Consider the following 20,977-nt stretch of genomic DNA (forward strand, 5'->3'; position numbering starts at 1 on the left):
GCTTGTGTATCCTATCATCAGTCATATTTCATTACAATAAAATCAGTGATAATCGACAAAATAGGTATGTGTAATGACTAGTATTCCCCAATGGGTGCAATAAGTAAAGCAAATATACAAAAAATATTTACAAGTAAACAGAAACTCCTTGTTTCTTTTCTTTTCTTTTTTTAAATCATCATGAATTCATCATTTCTGAGTCCTGAGTATATCTCAATTTTTGTGCAAAATTTGTTCAAACAGATTGTAAAGGCTTACAGGTATATTTATGACCTGGAAACCAAACAAATGTCACTACAATGGAAATCATGATGGGATCTTAGCAAAGTATACTCAGCAATCAAGATCTTGATTTTATTTATTCATTTCATTTAAAGATGTGTAAGAAGAATATATTTTGAATGAATTTGTGATACACAAACTTCAGAATCTCATGAATCTCACAAATGTTTCAGCTTTAGTGTTGAAACAGTTGTTATATAACACAAGAAGAAAATGTTCATAGAAGTGACAAAATAAAAAATTTTGTTCTCCACTCTGGCTAATTCTACTTCATCTACCCATACACCCATCCTTTTCAGAGTAATCTCCAACTTGGCAAAAATAGTTGTAGGCTGCCATATTCCTCACTGAATCATCAAATGGTATATCATTTAAAATTATAAGGCAGGCAGCTGTAGAAAGTTTTTCTGCTAAGTTACAAAGTAAATTATGATAAATAAAATAAACCTGCTAATGCTTTTTATTCCCTATAGGGAATAGGCGAGGTCATTTTAGCCCTATCTAACTGAAACTGTGGGGACAATCAATCTTCAACAGTAGCTAATCAGCTATTGCTGGCTCAAGATTATCACTAATTATAAATGACATCTGGCAAGAGAGCAGGACAAGTGCCACCATCTTGAAGTCCCTAACACGGTGTAAAAATAATCATAATTTAAAATTCTGAATATTTTTACATATTGTTTATGTTAGAATGTTTATTAGTTTTAGTTTCATAACAATCATTGTCAGCACTTGTGATGTGCCTGTTATTGAAATTGTTTTGTTCAAAATTTATATGCAAAGCAGTTAAAAATTTATGTACTTACCAGAATTGAATAGTTGTGTTACTTTAAACAAATTTATTGCAATTTAAAATATTAAGTTTTGTGTTTTTATGAAGACATTCTCTTGTCGCTAATGGAGACAATGTGTCAGCCATTATACTTAGTTACTCGCTTGCCACTTTCATGGAGTGCGCATGCTCACAGAGAAGTTTGATGTGTGATTGACAGCTGACAGAAAGGGTTCAGTATCGAAACAAGGAGAGTAAACAAGATAGCGTTCAGAAGGAAATTAGAACACAGACTGGCAGATATTTAGATCCGAAGGAACTTGAGTATTTTTATGTGACAGTCAGAAGAAAATTAATAGTATATTCCGAAAAAGGAATCGTGGAACTATGAAGTTTCAAAGTGGAATAAGTATTGATAAATAAAAGAAAATATTGCTATATGCGTTTTAAAAGGAACATTGGAGGAAACGCTAATTGGGAGATTTATAGTAGGTTCCGACAAGGGAATGGTAAAACTGTGAATTTTAAGTGGAAGAGTTAAGACTGTCAATAAACATTAGTGAATAAAAGAAGAAATTGCTATTTATATTCTAAAGGAATGTTCGAGAAAACTGATTAGGAAGTTTCATCTGTATTAAGGATGCCGAATCTCACTGTTATGTCTACTAAAAAGAAGACAGAATTGAGTTAGGAAGAATTAATGTGTGCTACATAAGTGATGATAAAGGATCCTATGAAAATGAAGAATAAAGTCATATATCTTCAGAAAAGGGCCTTGACAGAGAGAGAAACTTGCTATGAACATTTTGTCATTGTGCAAACAAAGTGTTTAGTCTAGTCTTAAGTGTAAGTTTATTTTTAAAAGGCCTTGGATCCAATTAAATTTGTAGTTGGTTATGTAATACTTGTTTCAAGTGTTTTATTAAGTTTTATTATTGTGTTTTATTAAGTATGCTTATTTTGTATTTTGGTTTTGAGTCAGTGATTTTTTGGATTCTGAAAGAAATAGTAAAAAAGGAGGTCATTGCACCAATCGGAGTGAACCCTTGTGAAATATATAATATATAGGTACACTGGGAAATAAATTAAAAATAATTGCTGAACAGAGATCATTTCTATATACAGGATTAAATTAATAAAAATCCTATATTTAAATAATGGCACAGCTGGTAGGATTAATATTATGATAATATCCTTTAAATAAAAATCTCTTTCTATTAACAATGGTATATTATTTGTCTGATATAGCATGGATTGTACAGTCAATTTTCTTGAGTTTGTGGGATGAAAAACCAGCTTGTCCATGATCAATTAATTTGGGAACCAGTCGAAGAAAGGGTTAGAAAAAGTAACTCCAGCTAGTAACTAGATTCGAACTGAGAACAGCTTTCTTCAGTGGTCTAGTGTATTGGACACAAATGCCACTTCCACAGGGCTACAAAGGCCTCATAATAGATTAAAAGAAGAGAAATTACATTCACCATTCCCAAGCATATACAAACAAAGTGTGCATATGAAGTATCTTCACAAGTGGTCTACTTATATATATATATATATATATATATATAGAGGCTACTGACTTCATATCACTGCCTCAGTATCCTATAATGCAAAGTACACTTCCTTTTGATGTGTATAATGCTATGCATTATGAGAAAGTTCACTACACAAATTTGGTTTTTACTCTTTATTGAGGTCTCATCATTGGGAGCTAGACCCAGGAAAATACTGATATTAAATCAACACAAAAGTCATAAGACATGCAGAAGTCATGTGATTTCTACACTGATTTAACCTCAGTAGTTCGGGCTTTCTGAGTCTAGCTCCAAATTTATTCATTCGTGTGGGGTTTTCCCACCGTTTTTCAACCGCCCCTTAGACTGAGCCCTCCTAATGAGGGATTATGTATGTTTTTTTGACTGTAGCAGCATGAGTTCATGGGGCTGGTTTGCCTGCTTGCAGGATGAAAAACCCCATATAAACTGGTTGAAAAAAATCCTGCTGTCCACACCCAAGACCAGCTAACTTGGCTATGGCTGAGAAAGATCCTTTAGCTCCTCACGTCGTCAATGGGAATCGAACCTAGGACACTCCTTCCCCAGGCATATGGTTGCAAAGCGCATAGCCACTAGGCTAACCGTGCAAACTAGCTCCAAATGACGAGACTTCAATAAACATTGAACATTGAAACCAGTCTGGATGGCAATCCTTCCAATAATGCGAAGCATTATACACATCTGCAAGAAAATGAATTTTGCATTATGGAACACTGAAGCAATTCATATGAAGTCAGTATACAAGTAGATTAGTGTGAATATACTACTTATACTTCGTTATACTTCACATACAAACTTGGCTATGTTCAAGGAAAGGATTAAAACAAGAATACAATTTCTAGTCTATTATAATCTATAAGGGGGACAATATGGTTGCTTGCAACTTTTTCCTATGACCAAAGTTGAGGAATCCTCTGAAAAGAATATCTGAAACTATCGATTCAGATAGGGAAAATTGTGATGTGAGAACTGAATGCTATTCTGAACACTTTACGGTATGCTTCAGAAATCAAAGCAGGTTCACTCTGTTTTGTATTTTGTCGCCACATTCTGAGAACTTTTGAATCCCACACACCCCATACAATATAACTCGGAAAGGTAGAGAAGATGAAATGAAACACATAAATGAATGCCTTCCTCTTAAATACAGCTAACACAAACATACACTTCATGAAGTTGACATTGTTAAATCTTGCAGAAAGATTCAAATTCTAGTATCAGACTCAACAGTTCTATTTTTTAAAAAAAATTATCCAATTTAAAGTTCCTTTTTGCCTTATATTTAAAGAAAGTTAATATAGAAAAGACTCAGATGCCTTCTATGACTCTAATATTCACTCTTCAGTTTTACAGAAGGCTAATCTTAATCCTGTTAGTTTCCAGAATATTCTAATCATTACACAAAATTTTAATGAATTCTACAAACAGCATACTTCCATATCAGCTCTGCATGCATCATTAATAATTTTAAGACAAGCTTTATAAACTCAAGGAGCTATACAAGCTCGTCCAGAACTAGCATAGCTCCTTATATATAGCTGAAAAAGAGGTCTAGAAACAGTGAAAAAATCAAAACCTATGTAAATCTTGCTTCTAAGTCAAAAATGTTCTGAACCTCATTAAAAAAACTTTAGCACAATTTCTAAGAAACAGCTGGAAGCATACTGTACCAGATCAACTCAATATGTGTTACCAAAACAAAGAAGACAAAAACATGTGAGATTTTTTTCTAATCAACAAATACAGGATGTTATATTCAGGCAACAGTAATCAGGGAAAAGAAAGAGTAGCTATTGTGTTTAATACTAAATACAAAGAAAATTTTCTTGAATGACATGCAATATCAAACAGAGAGTCCTACTAAGGAAAAAGTAGAGGAATTTTTGAGGCATTAAAGAAGGCAGCTCACAACAAAAAGGTTAGTACTTGCTGGAGATCTAAACAGCAGGTTAGTAAATGATTACCAGACATAAAGCAACATTTTAGGAAATTTTGCAGAAAACAGCAAAGCAAATAATAATGATGATAAGTGTCTGCTGAATTTCCATTCAGAGCATGGACTAGTTATTACCAATACCATGTATCAACATAAAAAGGTGCACATATTCATATGGAGAAAAGAAGCAAGAAATAAGAAAAGTCTCATTTACTATGCAATTACTGATGTTTTCTCACTGATTCAGGACACAAGAGCACAGAGGATTTGAAATTGGAAATACCACTGTTCATATTTAAGCAAGATAAAAGTGAATTTCATTGAACAAAAGAGTGTGTAAGAAAGTTTTAAAAAACAATCAAAGATGAGTAGATTTCAGAAGTAAACTGTAGACTCAAATACATGGTGATCAAAATTAAAAGTATCCATGTTTAAGGACTTGTGGAGCAACACTCAGTGATCCAAATGCTATGCAACTTTGCAGTAATATATTATGCAACATGCAGAAGCGATTTCTGAGGGGGAGAAAGTTCCAAAATTCACCACTGGTGGGCTCTGTATGATGTACTGAATGTTGGTGTAATTTTTCTGTGTGTGTGTAAGAAGAAAAAAGTGACGCAAGCATAAATAACACATTTTTATTCACTTCCATTATGCATTCACAGGTTGTACTGTTCAATGTGCTGCCCTTCCCAGTATGCCACAAACTGCATCCATTGCACAGTGTGTTCAACTGCAGAAAGCAGCTGATCGGGACTGATTTTGCACAGTGTAAGTGTTGAAAGACAGCACAATGTATTCCTGCGATGGCAGGAATACATTGTGCTGTTTTCAGCAATGGTACTTCCAAGAGTATGATAAACAATTTTGTTGTGCCACAGCTACAGCAGTGCCTATGCATGGATGCAGTCATTTTCATGAGGGATGGGCGGCCACCTCCACACATCAGTCGATCCATACAGGAGGTTCTTCAAGAACATTTTATGGAAGCCAGTGTGATCAGCTTTGTGTATCCCACTGCATGGCTGCCTTCTTCACCTGACCCCTGTGACTTCTGGCTCTGGGGATTTCTCAAAGATAAGGTTTATCAGGATCATCCTGATAACTTGCCAGTGCTGAAAGACAGCACAATGTATTCCTGCAAAGGCAGGAATACATTGTGATATTATGATACAACTAATATTTCATGATTAGTTTTCTAATCAACAACATTCTTTCAAAGTGATTTACCAACTATGAGGTCCTGCATTTGATCATTTAGATTTCAATGTTCTAAGCACTCCTAATTGCATCAATCTCACCTACACACAGCGGCCACTGAATTAGAAACTTTTATTTGATACCCTGTTGAGCCTCCTTTAACCTGAATTATAGCAGCTATGCAGTTTGGCATATTTTCCACAAGGTATTGGATTGCATCTATGTCTACAACATAGCAGGCATTTACCAGACAGTCCTTTAACTGGTTCAGATTCAATGGAAGAGGATTTTGCTCCCAGATCTATTTTTCTAACATGTCTGATACATTGTCAATGGGGTTCAGATCTAGGCTTTGTGATGGACAGGGAATATGGTAGAATTCACTGTCATGCTCGCTGAACCACTGCTGAACAATTTTTGCATGATGGACTGTAGCATTGTCAATCATGAAACAAACATGACTTGCTGGAGTCAAAGTCAACACTGCCGAGGTAGATGGATTTGATCAGCAACAATGTTCAGATATTCCTTGGAGGACACCCAACCTTTCAGCAATATCAGGAGACCAGTTCTGTACCAACAGAACATGTCCTATACAATGACACTACTTCCAGAACCTTAAGTTGTGTTTACAAAACAAGCCGAGTTCACTGCTTTATGGAGCTCCCGGGAAACTCTCTGCCTACTGTCAGTACAGAACAAGGTGTACTATGACTCGGCGGACCATGTGACATTTTTCCATTATTTCCTGACCACCATTGTAGATGAATTTTCAGGTTCTTCACACAAATCAGTGGTTTCTGTACAGACATGTGACTGCCAATATCAATCCTCTTCATTCCCTACGCAAGATAAGTGAGATATCAGTCAGGAACAGCCTTCATTATATGCTTTGGTAAATTGCTGCACAAAGGAAATTCTGTTTGTTTGTACAAGCCTTCACAGACAACAGTGATCTTGTCTCTGACAGACTGTCTTAGGACTGCAGTTATGCCATTAAACAAGCAAAGTGGATTATTTTTCCACTGATTACACACCCGGGATAGCTCATATTTTGAGAAACTAGTCAGCTCTGCTGTTTTCGAAATCATGGCTCCAGCCAGATGGGCATCCATAATAAGCCCTTAATCGAACTCTGAAATATCCTGTTTTTTCCATTGTGATCAACACTATTGACAATTACTAACCAGCAACATTCTTAAATAGTTGCCTAGAACATGTGATGATGCATATACATGGTCACATGTAGTTTTTTTTTTTTTTTGCAGACTGGTTAGATGGATAGAAGATTGGCTTTCTGAAAGATACCAGTAAATTGTGTATATAATGCAGCAGCTCAGAAAAGGAAGGAGACTAGTAGAGTGCTTCAGGATTCTGTTCTTAGGCCCATATTGTTTAACTTATTTGTTAATGATATTTCATGTGGACCGATGATTTCATGTAATGCTGATGTTAAATTTAAATTTAGGGGTAAACATACATACACAGCTCATGGCAAAAAAACATGATGTTAAAAAAGAGAATTGTGATGTCATTATATATTAACAGAATTGAAGAATTTAAAATATTTTAAGTTAAAAACTTTGAAGGAAAACACAGATCTAATCCAAGAAGTTGGAAAATTAAAATGAGTTAAAAGTAAAAGTCTTAATATGTTATAATAAGGAAAAGAAACGTATATATCATTATAAATTCAGATCTAAGTTCGTAATCCAGGTCACAGCTTCAGGAGCCACTTGTAAAAAGTCATTCCAGTCATTCTGATAAGCACGGAAGATGCATTCTGTTACGATATGTTGCATAGTCTGTCGTGGAGCACCACAGTCACATTCTGGAGATGTTTGTCTGTTCCATTTATAGAGAGTATCTCCACATAGGCCATGATTTGTCTGAATTCTATTAAGTACTGTCCATGTTTTGCAAGGTAGATCTGATCCTGTGATGATTTGATCACCTTTAAAGATGTTAGGCAAATGTTCTTTCATATTTTCCTATCATGTTTCTTCCCACTTTGATAAAGGATTAAAATTATTTAGCACTAGTTCTTCTGCTGCTCGTAGTGACGGATGGCGAGATTTCAATCTACTGATGTTAAGAGTTGGGAGATCCTGATGAATAGGTAGGTTCGGATTACCAGCAATTTTTTGGAATTCACGGACTAAAGAATTCAATCTACATAGTTCTGTAGGAATAATGCCTGCTAAAAGAGGTAACCAATATGTTGGGGTCGATCTAATAGAGCCTGTAATTAATCTGTTCAATTGAGAATTGATAATCCTTGTGTGAGGGCTATTTAGCCACACAGGAGCACAATATTCAGCACTTGAGAATACCAAAGCAAGGGCTGTTGTCCGAAGAGTAGAAGCTCTAGAGCCCCAGGTAGTGCCACAGAGTCTCTGTAGGATATTATTATGTGTCCTTAGTTTATATGCCAAGTTTGAAAGTTGTTGCCGGAAAGTGAGAGAATGGTCAAGTGCGACTCCCAAGGGACAAAGTTGCTCGCATCCATAGTGATCCTACAGCTAAACGTGTCCCCTGGGTGGTGCTAAATGAGCAACAGCGATAGGCAGCCAGTCCATCCTGGCCAATTTCATGATGTCTACTGAATTTATTTAAATTTAGGGGTTTGCTCAGTTAAACAAGGACCCTGTTGTTTTTGGCAGGGAACCAGGGCAAACAGCGAAAAGTCAGTTACTAGAATAAAGCCTGAAACACACCCCAATTAAATCGGATCAAGATCGGTACTATCAACATAAGAAGCCTGAATGGGCAAAGAAATGGAGCTAACTGAGGAATTAGATAAGTACCAGATCAACATAATAGGAACTACCTGAAACAAAAAAAGATAAAAATTGGTGAGATATTTCTAAGCAATAATATAAACTGCTAAATTCAGACAATAACAATCAGGGAAAAGAAGCTATAGCATTCAACACTAAATACGAGGAATTGCTTGATATTGCTTGCCATTCTTCTTGAATGGCAAGCAATATCAAGTTAGTTGTTGAAGTTTTTTCACTTGGTTATACTATAAATTAAAGATACCAAGAAATCATATACTGGGTTTAATCCTTTATCCAAATGTAAGCAAACAAAGTTGGAAATGGAAGTATTTTTCAGCAATGGGGCAACTCATATAAAGAAGCTAATGAATTCACATCACTTGCCTTAGTATCCCATAATGCAAAGTACATCCTCGTGGACAAGTACAATGCTATGCATAAAGGGAAGGGTCACGAGTCAGACCAGCTTCAACATTTATTGAGGTCTCATCAGTGGGAGCTAGACCCAGAGGTGATACTAAGGTTGAAGTAATGCAGCAGTCACATTTTCATATATGAGTAGCCAAAAGGTGTCACACCTTATTATTAAAATACTCTGGATTAGGGATCCTATCCTAATTTATGCTCATGCATAGACCTAAGCATTTTACCATGTAGGCTTTTGGAAACGACAAACCCTATGGAATAGGTTGGTCACTCCTTATTCCTGGAGGTGTCGTATGTTTGTATAAGTGTGTGTTCACGGGGCCAGTTTGGGAGACGAGAAACCTGAGTTTCCGGGTTAAAAGACCCCCCCCCCAACCTCCATATGAGACTGGTTAATTCACCTTTCGTCAAAAGAGACAAGATAAACTTCCTCATGTCACCGACAGGAATCAAACCCAGGGCTTTCTGACCAAAGGTTTCATCTATACTGACTGAGATACAGAGGCTCTGGATTAGAGATAGTTGTTGGAAATTCTTGCGCTTGGTTATACTATAATTAAAGATACCAAGAAATTATATACATGTTTCCAGAGTATATTAATTTAAGAGTAATTTAATAATAAGGTGCAACACCTTTTGGCTACTCGTAGATGACAATATGACTTCTGCATTACATCAACCTTAGTATCACCTCTGAGTCTGGCTTCCACTAATGATGAGACCTCAATAAAGGTTGAAATCAGTCTAGGTAATGATCTTCCCTTAATGCATAGCATTGTACATGTCTGCAAGGATATGTGCTTTGCATTATAAGATACTAAGGAAAAGTGATGTGAAGTCATTAGCTTCTATATACAAGTTGCCCCAGTCCTGAAAATACTTCAGGTACAAACTTTGTTTGCTTACCCTTGGATAAAGGATTAAACCGAGTGTATAATTTTCAAGTAGAGTGATGCAGGCAAATATCAGAATGGGGAAATGGACAATGAGACTTACTTGTGCCTATGGCCCCACAGACAGTTCCACTAAGGTAGAAGTGGAGGAATTTCTTGAGGCTTTAGAGAAAGCAACTGACAGAATGAAAAATTAAAAGTTGGCCCTAGTTGGAGATCTAAATAGCAGATTAGGAAATGATTGTCAGACATATCAAAATATTTTGGGAAAATTTGGAAAAAAGAGCAAAGCTAATAATAATGGCAAATACCTGTTGGATTTTTGCTCACGACATGGACGGGTTATTACTAACACAATGTTCCAACATAAAAGTGCACACAAATTCACATGGAGCGAAGAGACAAGGAATAAGAAAAGTCTCGTTGACTATTTTATTGTTGATAGTGATGTTTTCTCACTGGTGCAAAATACCAGAGTACAGAGGATTTGAAATTGCAAGTGATCACCATTTAGTCATGATCAGAATAAAATTAAATTTCATATTGAAAAGAAGAACATGTAAGAAAGTTTTAAAGCAATTGAAAGTTGAGCAGCTCTCAGATGTGAACTGTAAACTGAAATACACAAACATTATTAAAGAAAATAATGAAAGAGTGTGAGAACAGAAACCAAAACTTGAAGATTCAGTGGCAAGCTCTGAAGAAAACGTTGACTGATTCAGCCAAAGAGGCATGTAATGAGGTTGTGTGCAAGGATAGAAAAATCAGAAGTCCATGGTGGACACAAGAAGTTAAAGAGGCAGTGAAGGAAAAGAAGAAAGTATATCAAAAGTACCTGGCGAATAAGTCAGCTCGTGCTCTAAGAGAATACAGAGACAAATGTAAGAAAGCTAAACACTGCATAAAACTATCTAAACAAAAGTTGTGGGAAGACTTTGGCAAGAAGATAGTAAATAAATATCAGAAAGGTGGCAAAATATTCTGGAGGTGGTTGAAAAAGCTCAGAAATGGAGGAAAGAATGCTATAAAAGGAGTTAGAGATGATAAAGATGACATGAAAACTGTAGAAAAAGATATCCTTGAAGTATGGAGTAATTACTTTGAAAAATTGCTAAATGAAACAAGCAGTGATAGCACAGTGGTAAAAATTACTCAACAGGCATACAGTCAGGAATACATATACATACTTGAAGTAGAAAAAGCCATCAAAGGCTTCAAATGTGGAAAGGCAACATGAGTAGATGATATTCAACCAGAAATGCTGAAGTATGGTGGTATAAGAGTCTTACAGTGGCTGCACTGCATAGTTCAGAAAGCCTGGACAGAGGGACGAATTCCCGATGATTGGAGTAGAGCTCTAATAGTGCCCATATATAAAAAGGGAAATAAGGCTGAATGTGAGAATTACAGAGGTATTTCCCTACTGAGTGTTCCTGGCAAGATCTATGCAAGTATACTTGAGAAACGGTTGAGAAGAATTGTGGAAGAAAAGCTTGGTGAAGAACAAGCTGGATTCCGGCCAAATAAAGGCTGTCAGGATCAGATCTTCACTTTACGACAAATAGTGGAGAAAGCATGGGAATATAACAAAGATCTGTATTTAAGTTTTGTCGATCTGGAAAAGCCATATGACAAGGTGCCAAGAGAGAAGCTATTCAATACGCTACAGTTATATGGTGTAAATGGAGCATTATATCAAGCAATACTTAGTCTTTATTTAAGTTGCAAGTCGGCAGTTAGAATTGAAGGAAGTACAGGAAGATGGTTTAATGTTAAATCTGGTGTGAGACAAGGATCCATATAGATAATGAATTACCCCTCTGTCATTCATTATCTATATGGATCACATTATGAAGGAAAGTGGTATTAAACATGATATCAAAATTGGAGATGTTAATGTCAGCTCTTTTCTTTATGCGGCTGATGTTATACTTCTAAATAAATCTGCTACAAGTCTGCAAGATTCCTTGACTAAATTGAATAACTGTTGTAATAGATATGGTATGAAGGTCAGCAATAAAAAGACAAAGATAATGAAAATAGGCAGAATCTTTGAAAATATCAATTGCGCTGTGAACGGAGAACCTGTGGAACAAGTAAAATGATTTTTAGTGAAGATGATAAATTAAATAAATATGGAAATAAACAACAGAATCAGCAAAGCTTGTATGGTAGGAAGTCAACTGAATAAATTCATATGGAATAAGAGAGAAATTAGTCAGAACACTAAATTAGCTGTATACAAGACAGTGTTCAAACTAGTTTTATCTTACGGGTCTGAGAGCTGGGTCAGAAGTAAAACTCTTGACCAAATAGTTGAGAAATCATTGGAATATAACAAAGATCTGTATTTAAGTTTTGTCGTTCTGGAAAAGGCATATGACAAGGTGCCAAGAGAGAAGCTATTCAATACGTTACAGTTATATGGTGCCCCTGGAGCATTATATCAAGCGATACTTAGTCTTTATTTGAATTGTAATTCATGCAGACGATGTTATACTTTTAAATAAATCTAGTACAAGTCTGCAAGATTCCCTGAGTAAATTGAATAACTGTTGTAATAAATTTGGAGCAACAACAATACAAGGAAAATAGGCAGAAACATCAAAAATACCAACTTCATTGTGAATGGGGAATCCATAGAACAAGTTTGGTGATCTGTCAAAAAGATGGTAAATTAAATATGGAAATAGACAACAGAAGCAACAAACCCGGTATGGTAGGAAGTCGAATGAATAAATTTATATGGAATAAAAGAGAAATTAGTGAAAACACTAAATTAGCTGTATAAAAGACAATGTTCAAACCAATTTTAACTTATGGATTTAAGAGCTGGGTTAGAACACTTGACCAAAGACTGGAGACCCCAGATATGAGAGACCTGAGAAAGATTAGGAATGTGAACAGATGACATCAGTGGCAATATCATATTAAAAACGAGAATATTAGGAAGGAACTTGACATTGTTAGCACCAGGAATGTGTTAGCTGCATTATTTCCTCTCCCAACAGAATGGGAGAGGAAAGATTAGCAAAATAAGTGTTCTCTGCCATGTTGGAAGGAAAAAGACTCAGTGGAAGATCAAGATATAGGTGAATCGATTCAGTAAAAAGTGCCTTAGAAGACAGAAATATAAGATCTGATAATGTTTGAGTCTTGACAGATAACCCTTGAAGGTACATGTCAGGAATTTGATGATGGTGTTTCTAGTTGAGTGGGCCCCATGGTCTATTGACTCCATGGTGGTTACCAAATAATAATATATGCTGCAAAGTGACATTTACATACATCTGCATAAAGGTTTCTAATTCAGTGGACAGTATAATCATATCTAAGTCTTCCTTTAAGTCTTTTTCATGACATTTTTGTTTCAACCACTTGTGCTAATCCTTCAACTAACATTTTGTTAAAGTGACCAGTGGCGGCCCGTACATAAGCACTGCAACACTGCAGCACCCCCAAGGAAAAAAATGAAAAAATTAAATTTTGTTTTAGTTTATAAATAATAACAATGCTTACAACGTTATATAAATGCAGTATATATGTTAAAGGTTACAGCTTATGTTTTGACATTGATTGCATAATTAATAATTGGAATTGTTCGATTAATGCTTTAGATTACAAAACAAATGCACTGCGATCTAACGCCGATATTCATTTGCTCTTCATTGCACGTTACGTCATTCCCAACTGTAACTGCTCAAACGGCAGTGTATTTTTAGTATGCTAATGTGCCTTATTTCTGTGAGATATGAAACGTTTATTATTGGTGTGTGTGTGTGTGTGTCTGGTGAACTATTTTTTGTAAATCTTATTTTATTTTGTTAAAATAAAATAATTATTTATTTATTATAGATACAAGGCTGAATTATGACGAGTGTCACTGTTGAAAATTTGAAAAGAATAATATTTTTAAATTATCGTTACACGAAACAAATGCACTGGGATCTAACGCCGATATTCGTTTGCTGTTGTTGCACGTTACGTCATTAGATATACTGCCGCTTGGGCAGCGTATCTTATGCCTGTGCTTGTTATTTCTATGAGATATGAAACGTTTATTATTGGCGCGTGTTCGTGGTGAACTATTTTTTTGTAAATCTTATTTTATTTTGTTAAAATAACATATAATTATTTATGTATTATAGATAGAAGGCTGAATTATGATGAGTGTCACTGTTGAAAATATGAAAAGAATTATATTTTTTCAATTATCGTTACGTGAAACAAATGCATTGCGATATAATGCCGATATTCGTTTGCACTTGTCGTTGCTATTGATACAAAACTTTTATTATTGGTGTTTGTTCGTGGTGAGGATGAAATATTTTTAATAAAGCAATTTTTAATATGTAAATTTATTTATTAATAAATTCGTTACTGATTAGGGAAAAAAAGATTTTTTTTTTTTTTTTTTTTTTTGTATATGCAGCACCCCCACTTAAAATTTTCACCGGCCGCCACTGAAAGTGACCATACCATCATCAGATTAACATTTAATGCTAATTAGTTCTGCTAACATGATAATAGTTAATATGCCAGAATGGATGTTAATCTTCTTAAGAGAACATTGTTCTCGTAAGTATCTGTACAACTTAAGGGTAAACAACTAATGTCAGGCTTAATATCACCATCCTCATTAATGTGGTCCATACAGATTATAAATAACATGGAGATCTTATACCAGAATTATCATCAAATCAACTCCTGTGCATCCTTCAATTCCAACTCATCTATAATTCTTGAAAATTTCTCTAATTTTGATTCTGTTTCAGTTCACTTTTTATAAGTATGATGAGGACTATTCTAATCATCTGGGAATTAACCTTCCAATATCAAAACTGCAAAAGTATGCAGTACAGCTAGTATAAAACTTTTATACTTCCATATTTCAATATTTCATTTACAATATCATTTACTCCAGTTGCCTTTGCGCATTGAAGTTTATGATGGTTTTGTTTAACCTCATCGTCCTCCACTTACATGTTAAGCTCAGTGACCTCATGGCCAAGTAACCTGGCTTCACAGAAACAGTACTATGACAAGGCAGTTAATCCTATCTCTAAAGTCTGCTATGCTCTGTCAATTGTGTGGATTCTCCAGTTTAAAAAACATGAAAAAAACTATACTCCTGGAAGGTAAAACACTGTTGACTCTAACATATTCCATTATTGGTTATCATCATCATCATCAAATTCCTGCCATGTACCCTCAAGGGGTGTACAGGATATGATAGTACTACATGAAAAAATTACATCATTATTAATTTCCTATCAACAATTTTCCTCCAAATCAGTCTGTTACTTGTCAACACTCCAATATTATCAGCTCTTATATTTCTATCGTCTAAAGCACTTTGTACCGTATCAATCCACCTATATCTTGGTCTTCCTCTCGGTCGTTTTCCTGCCAACCTAGCAGAGAACACTTGTTTTGCTAATCTTTCCTCGCCCATTCTGTTTGAGTGACCATACCACCTGAGATTAGCTCTGCTAACGCATTCCTGGATGCTGACAATGTCAAGTTCTTTCCTAATATCCTCGTTTTTAATATGATACTGCCATTGATGCCATCTGTTCACGCCTATAATCTTTCTCAGGACTCTCATATCTAAAGTCTCTAGTCTTTGGTCAAGTGTTTTACTTCTGACCCAGCACTCAGATCCATAAGTTAAAACTGGTTTGAACACTGTCTTGTATACAGCTAATTTAGTGTTGCGACTAATTTCTCTCTTATTCCATATGAATTTATTCAATTGACTTCCCACCATACCAGCTTTGCTGATTCTGTTGTCTATTTCTATATTTAATTTACCATCTTCAGTAAAAATTGTGCCTAAGTAGCTGAAATGTTTTACTTGTTCCACAGGTTCTCCATTCACAACACAGTTGACATTTTCAATGATTCTGCCTATTTTCATTGTCTTTGTCTTTTTATTGCTGACCTTCATACCATATCTATTACAACAGCTATTCAATTTAGTCAGAGAATCTTGCAGACTTGTAGCGGATTTATTTAGAAGTATAACATCGTCCGCATAAAGCAAAGAGCTGACATTAACATCTCCAATTTCGATATCATGTTTAATACCACTTTCCTTCATAATGCGATCCATATAGATAATGAATAACAGAGGGGATAATGTACATCCTTGTCTCACACCATTTGTTATTGCACTTAATATTTCAAAGTAATAATCATTTGAGACACAAAATATCCTTATCTTCAATTTTACATTACTTCTACAATCTCTCATTCCTTTCCTCCATTTCTGAGTTTTCTTGTGGCCTGAAAAACATTTTGTCACCTTTATAATATTTATCTTCTATATTCTTTCCAAAATCTTCCTGACTTTTGTTTAGCCACAGCTTTTCTACATTTATAAATTCTATATTCTCTAAGAGCATTTGCTGTCTGACAAAGAACTTTTTATGTGATTTTCAATTCTCATGGACTAACTTTGAGTCTACCATGGAGTTTTTACTTTTAAATTTTTTGCAAACAACTTTACATGCTTTCCTAAATTAGTTAATCAAATTTTTTTTTTTTCAGATTTAGGCACCACATCTATAAAGTTTAGTTCTTGTTTTCAACTTTTCACTTTTTCTGCAATTACAGTAGTATATCTGATTTTACGCTCCATATTTAAGAGGTGTTCTACTTTTTGTTTCAAACTTTAGTGCACATTTTTCACTGGGAACTCATTTCTTATTCTATTCAACACTAGGCAACAGTCACTTTTCTATTATATCAGTGAATAATTGTAATAGAAAAACTGACAAATTTTTATTTATAAAATTGTATACAATGGAACTCTTGTGAAACCTATTGCAAGAATGGTTAAAATTAATTCCTAATGATGGTTTTCAATCACTTGTTGAAAACTTGTTTAATGTCACAAAGTGTGGATGAAAAGAAATGCACTATACCAGTCTGAAATGACCAACCAATTCTAGAGAATAATTCATTCATCATACAAGGAAATGAGAATCCAAAAAAAAAAACAGACATTCTGAATGATTATTAAAAGATCTTCACAATGTTAATTTACTAAAATAATTAATTTTTACCACTCGTGAATAAGGTTTAACATGATATAAAATCATTTAAAGCCTAATTCTAAAATAAAATTTGAACACAAAATACAATATATGTTTGATCATGGGCATGCTAGATTTTTCTTATAACTGCCATACCTGCATACCGGTTAGAAATTAGATCCAAACTGATTAACTTTTTTTGCTTAAAATCACGAAGAAATCAACTTCTGAAGTTTGTATATCTCTTAGGAACACCCTGTATAGTGTCTTGCTAAATTATAAACTGCATTAATAAATGCAGTTTATAATTTACATTGTTGTTCACTGCATGAGCACAGCATTACATCTGTGATTCTGAATTTCATGAGTTTAAATTTTATTATAAAGAAAGAAAGCTTTAAAGGCTTCATTTTGTCATTTATCTATTAGTTTAAAACATCTGGATTTTCCAATGAAACAAACTGGTGTGCATGCTAAGAGATCAAAGTTCCTAAAACTGATAACATTATGATAATGCCTGCTAATGTTTAATGAAATGACTTATAATTGGTTGAGGCATGTGTATGTGTGCATGGGGAGGGGGAAGAAGGAATTAAGTATTCATGTGTATGATTGAGAAATCAACAAAATACATCAGGTAAGTTATGTTAAATGCTATCATATGAATGGCAGAAATCACTACTTTAAAAGCTTATTATTTTGGACTAAATCCAAAACAGATGGATGATTAATGGCATGATAATGACAAATGATAAAAATCTAAACTTGCCTCTAATGCAAGGAATAATGGCTCTTTGTTGAATAGCTGATGGCTTCTCAAAACCATAAGCATAGATACCTCGAAGAAGTTCTTCCCGAAGATTCATGTCATCAAAATTGTCCACAACAATGTCGCAGTTGCTCTGTGGAACAAAAAACTTCAACATCAAGATATTAAAAAGTATAATAAAAAAATAAGTTTATAAAAGAAATGTTTTTAAAAAATATACAATAATAATTCATCCAATTATAAAAAAGCAATTTAAACAATAACTATTATGAGTTTACTACTGTAAATTACAAAACACCAAAACCTTCAAACAAATGGCCTACTCCATGCCTTTTATTGAGCTGACTTAGTTCTGAAATCAGACATTAGAAGAGATAATCATTACTATTTTTTTTTTGCTCTGTTTGTGACCATTTAAAAAATAATTGCATCTGCCAGTATAAGGTAGCTGAGCAGATAGCATTTCCATTGCTAATTTTCACTGACTAATATAACACTGTTACCTTAGTAATAAAAAACAGGCCCGAAGGCAGCGAATAAGAGCATATTTGATCTCCAGAGATCAGTCCATAAAACTAAGCTCTGGAGATCAAAATTAAGTGGATAGACAAATTACTTAATTTGTTTATCCACTTAATTTGTGGATAAACAAATTAAGTAATTCCTATTTATAAAAACAGGTGGCACTATTTCTCTCTCACCTTGTTATATACTAAAACCTACATGCATCTACAGATTAATTTCGAAACAGACAAGTACTCTCAAACATTTTATTTTGCATAACTTGCAAGTCATCACTATTCTTATAAAAATAAGAGATACTATTAAACAAAAAAATTAATTTAACAAGACATATTTTCATTTGTTTCACTGCCAACTGTAATTCCCCAAACACCTTGAACCCTTAAGTAGCTATGCAGTTGTAAAATAGCATAGGTGCCAAGCTTATTTTCACAATTCATGACATATACACTTGAACATACATGATGAAAAGGCTTTTTAATAGTGTTATTTAAAAAACACAATTATCTTGCAAAGATGAGTAGGAGAACAGATCACACCATTGGCATTACATTGTGAAAAAGTTACTCTGGTCCTGTTGCAAATGTGGACTGTTTTCTGATGTTTTTGTAAACTCAATTTGTCTATCCTACTGAATTATTTTATGGATAATTTATATAAATTCACCTGTCATAATCCTGCCCCAGTACTGTAGTGATGAGCGATACCATGATTTTTCAATCACAGTACGAATTCATATGGCAGAATTTCTGCAACGTAATTTAGCGTGTGAAAGTTGCTTTCAAGTTGCGGTGGTGGATTATCCATGTTAGTAACATGGAGAAAAAAGACAGAAAATGTATTTCGGTAGAAGAAAAGATGGCAATTCTGCAACGAATAAATTAGCATGCCGGAACACGTGTGCATTTAGCATAAGATCTTGGACTCTCCATGTCCACTTTGAACACGATAGTAAAAAAACAGGTCAAGCATTGAACTCAATGCAAAGCAATCTGGTGCTAAGTCAAAAAAAAAAAAAAAAAAAAAAACGAAAAGCAAAAACAATCGACAATTAAAGATTTTTTTTAAATAGATAAATGTAAGTACATTGTAAATTCATTTATTTTCAGTCATTAAATTTTGTAATCTAGTATGTAGACTAATATACTAGCAGTAAGTCATCTTTTAGCCTTTTTATATGTTTTTTTACATTTCCTGCTATTTGCACTTTTTTTCATCAGTCCCCTGAAAAGTGTAAAAAAGGGGTTTTACTGTATATATGTTGTTCAAAATGTTCCATGAATAATTGGCTAGAGTATACGGAAATAGAAGATCCCACAGTTGCTTTTTCTATCTGTTGTAATACAATTTGTTTTGACAAATGAAGTATCCTAATAAGAAAAAAAAAAATTTACAATATCAGGAAGAAAATCATTAAGTAGTAATTAGATTGTATCAGCCAGAGGGATGTAAGCATACCTGTGAATTGTAAGGAACAGAACAAACAGAAGGAATAGCTATGGGATCCATTTCCCCTTCAACATATTCTCAACGTTTATTCATTCAAGCCATCCAATTTGGTATGGATATGTTGATGATTTTGCTATATGGAACTCCTCATTGTCTAATCTCTGCAAATTTCTTGCAGAGATTACACAATTCTCTGTATACAGAAAACCAACTTATACTGGTAAATACTTTAATGCTGCTTCCCATCATCACCTGTCAGAAATATCAACAAATTCCTGACATGAACCCTCAAGGGGTGTACAGGATATGATAGTACTACATGAAAAATTTATATCATTACTAACTTCCTATCTACAATTTTCCTCCAAATCAGTCTGTTACTTGTCAAGACTCCAATATTATCATTATCAGACCTTATATTTCTATCGTCTAAGGCACATTGTACTGTATCAATCCACCAATATCTTGGTCTTCCTCTGGGTCGTTTTCCTGCCAACGTGGCAGAGAACACTTGTTCTGCTAATCTTCCTAGCTCATTCTGTTTAAGCGACCATACCACCTGAGATTAGCTCTGCTAATGCATTCCTGGATGCCGACAATGAAAAGTTCTTTCCTAATAACCTCGTTTTTAATATGATATTGCCACTGATGCCATCTGTTCACGACTATAATCTTTCTCAGGACTCTCATATCTGCGGTCTCTAGTCTTTGTACAAGTGTTTGACTTCTGACCCAGCTCTCAGATCCATAAGTTAAAACTGGTTTGAATACTGTCTTGTATGCAGCTAATTTAGTGTCCCAACTAATTTCTCTCTCTTATTCCATATGAATTTATTCAATTGACTTCCCACCATACCTGCTTTGCTGATTCTGTTGTCTATTTCTATATTTAATTTACCATCTTCACTAAAAATCATGCCTAAGTAGCTGAAATGTTTTACATGTTCAACAGGTTCTCCATTCACAACACAGCTGACATTTTCAATAATTCTGCCTATTTTCATTGTCGTTGTCTTTTTATTGCTGACCTTCATACCATATCTATTACAACAGTTATTCAATTTAGTCAGAGAATCTTGCAGACTTGTAGCGGATTTATTTAGAAGTATAATATCATCCGCATAAAGCAAAGAGCTGACATTAACATGTCCAATTTTGATATCATGTTTAATACCACTTTCTTTCATAATGTGATCCATATAGATAATGAATAACAGAAGGGATAATGTACATGCTTGTCTCACACTAGATTTAACATTAAACCATCTTCCTGTACTTCCTTCAATTCTAACTGCCGACTTACAACTCAATACAGACTAAGTATTGCTTGATATAATGCCTCATTG

At 34.4% G+C, this 20,977-nt stretch overlaps 1 protein-coding gene across 1 annotated transcript in view; it reads right to left on the reverse strand.

The window, feature by feature from the left end:
- The window catches only part of LOC150100812 (eukaryotic initiation factor 4A-I-like), a 245,289-nt gene that overhangs the window by 186,404 nt on the left and 37,908 nt on the right, over positions 1-20,977 (reverse strand). The window contains exon 3 of the mRNA XM_090402124.1: positions 17,661-17,793. Within this exon, the coding sequence (XP_090258250.1) occupies positions 17,661-17,793 (133 nt within the window). The remainder of the gene's footprint in view (positions 1-17,660; positions 17,794-20,977) is intronic.

Source organism: Typopeltis vanoorti, chromosome 12 (assembly GCF_054136105.1).
Source record: "Typopeltis vanoorti isolate ZY-2024b chromosome 12, IOZ_Tvanoo_1.0, whole genome shotgun sequence".
In the NCBI taxonomy this organism is placed as follows: Eukaryota; Metazoa; Arthropoda; class Arachnida; order Uropygi; family Thelyphonidae; genus Typopeltis; species Typopeltis vanoorti.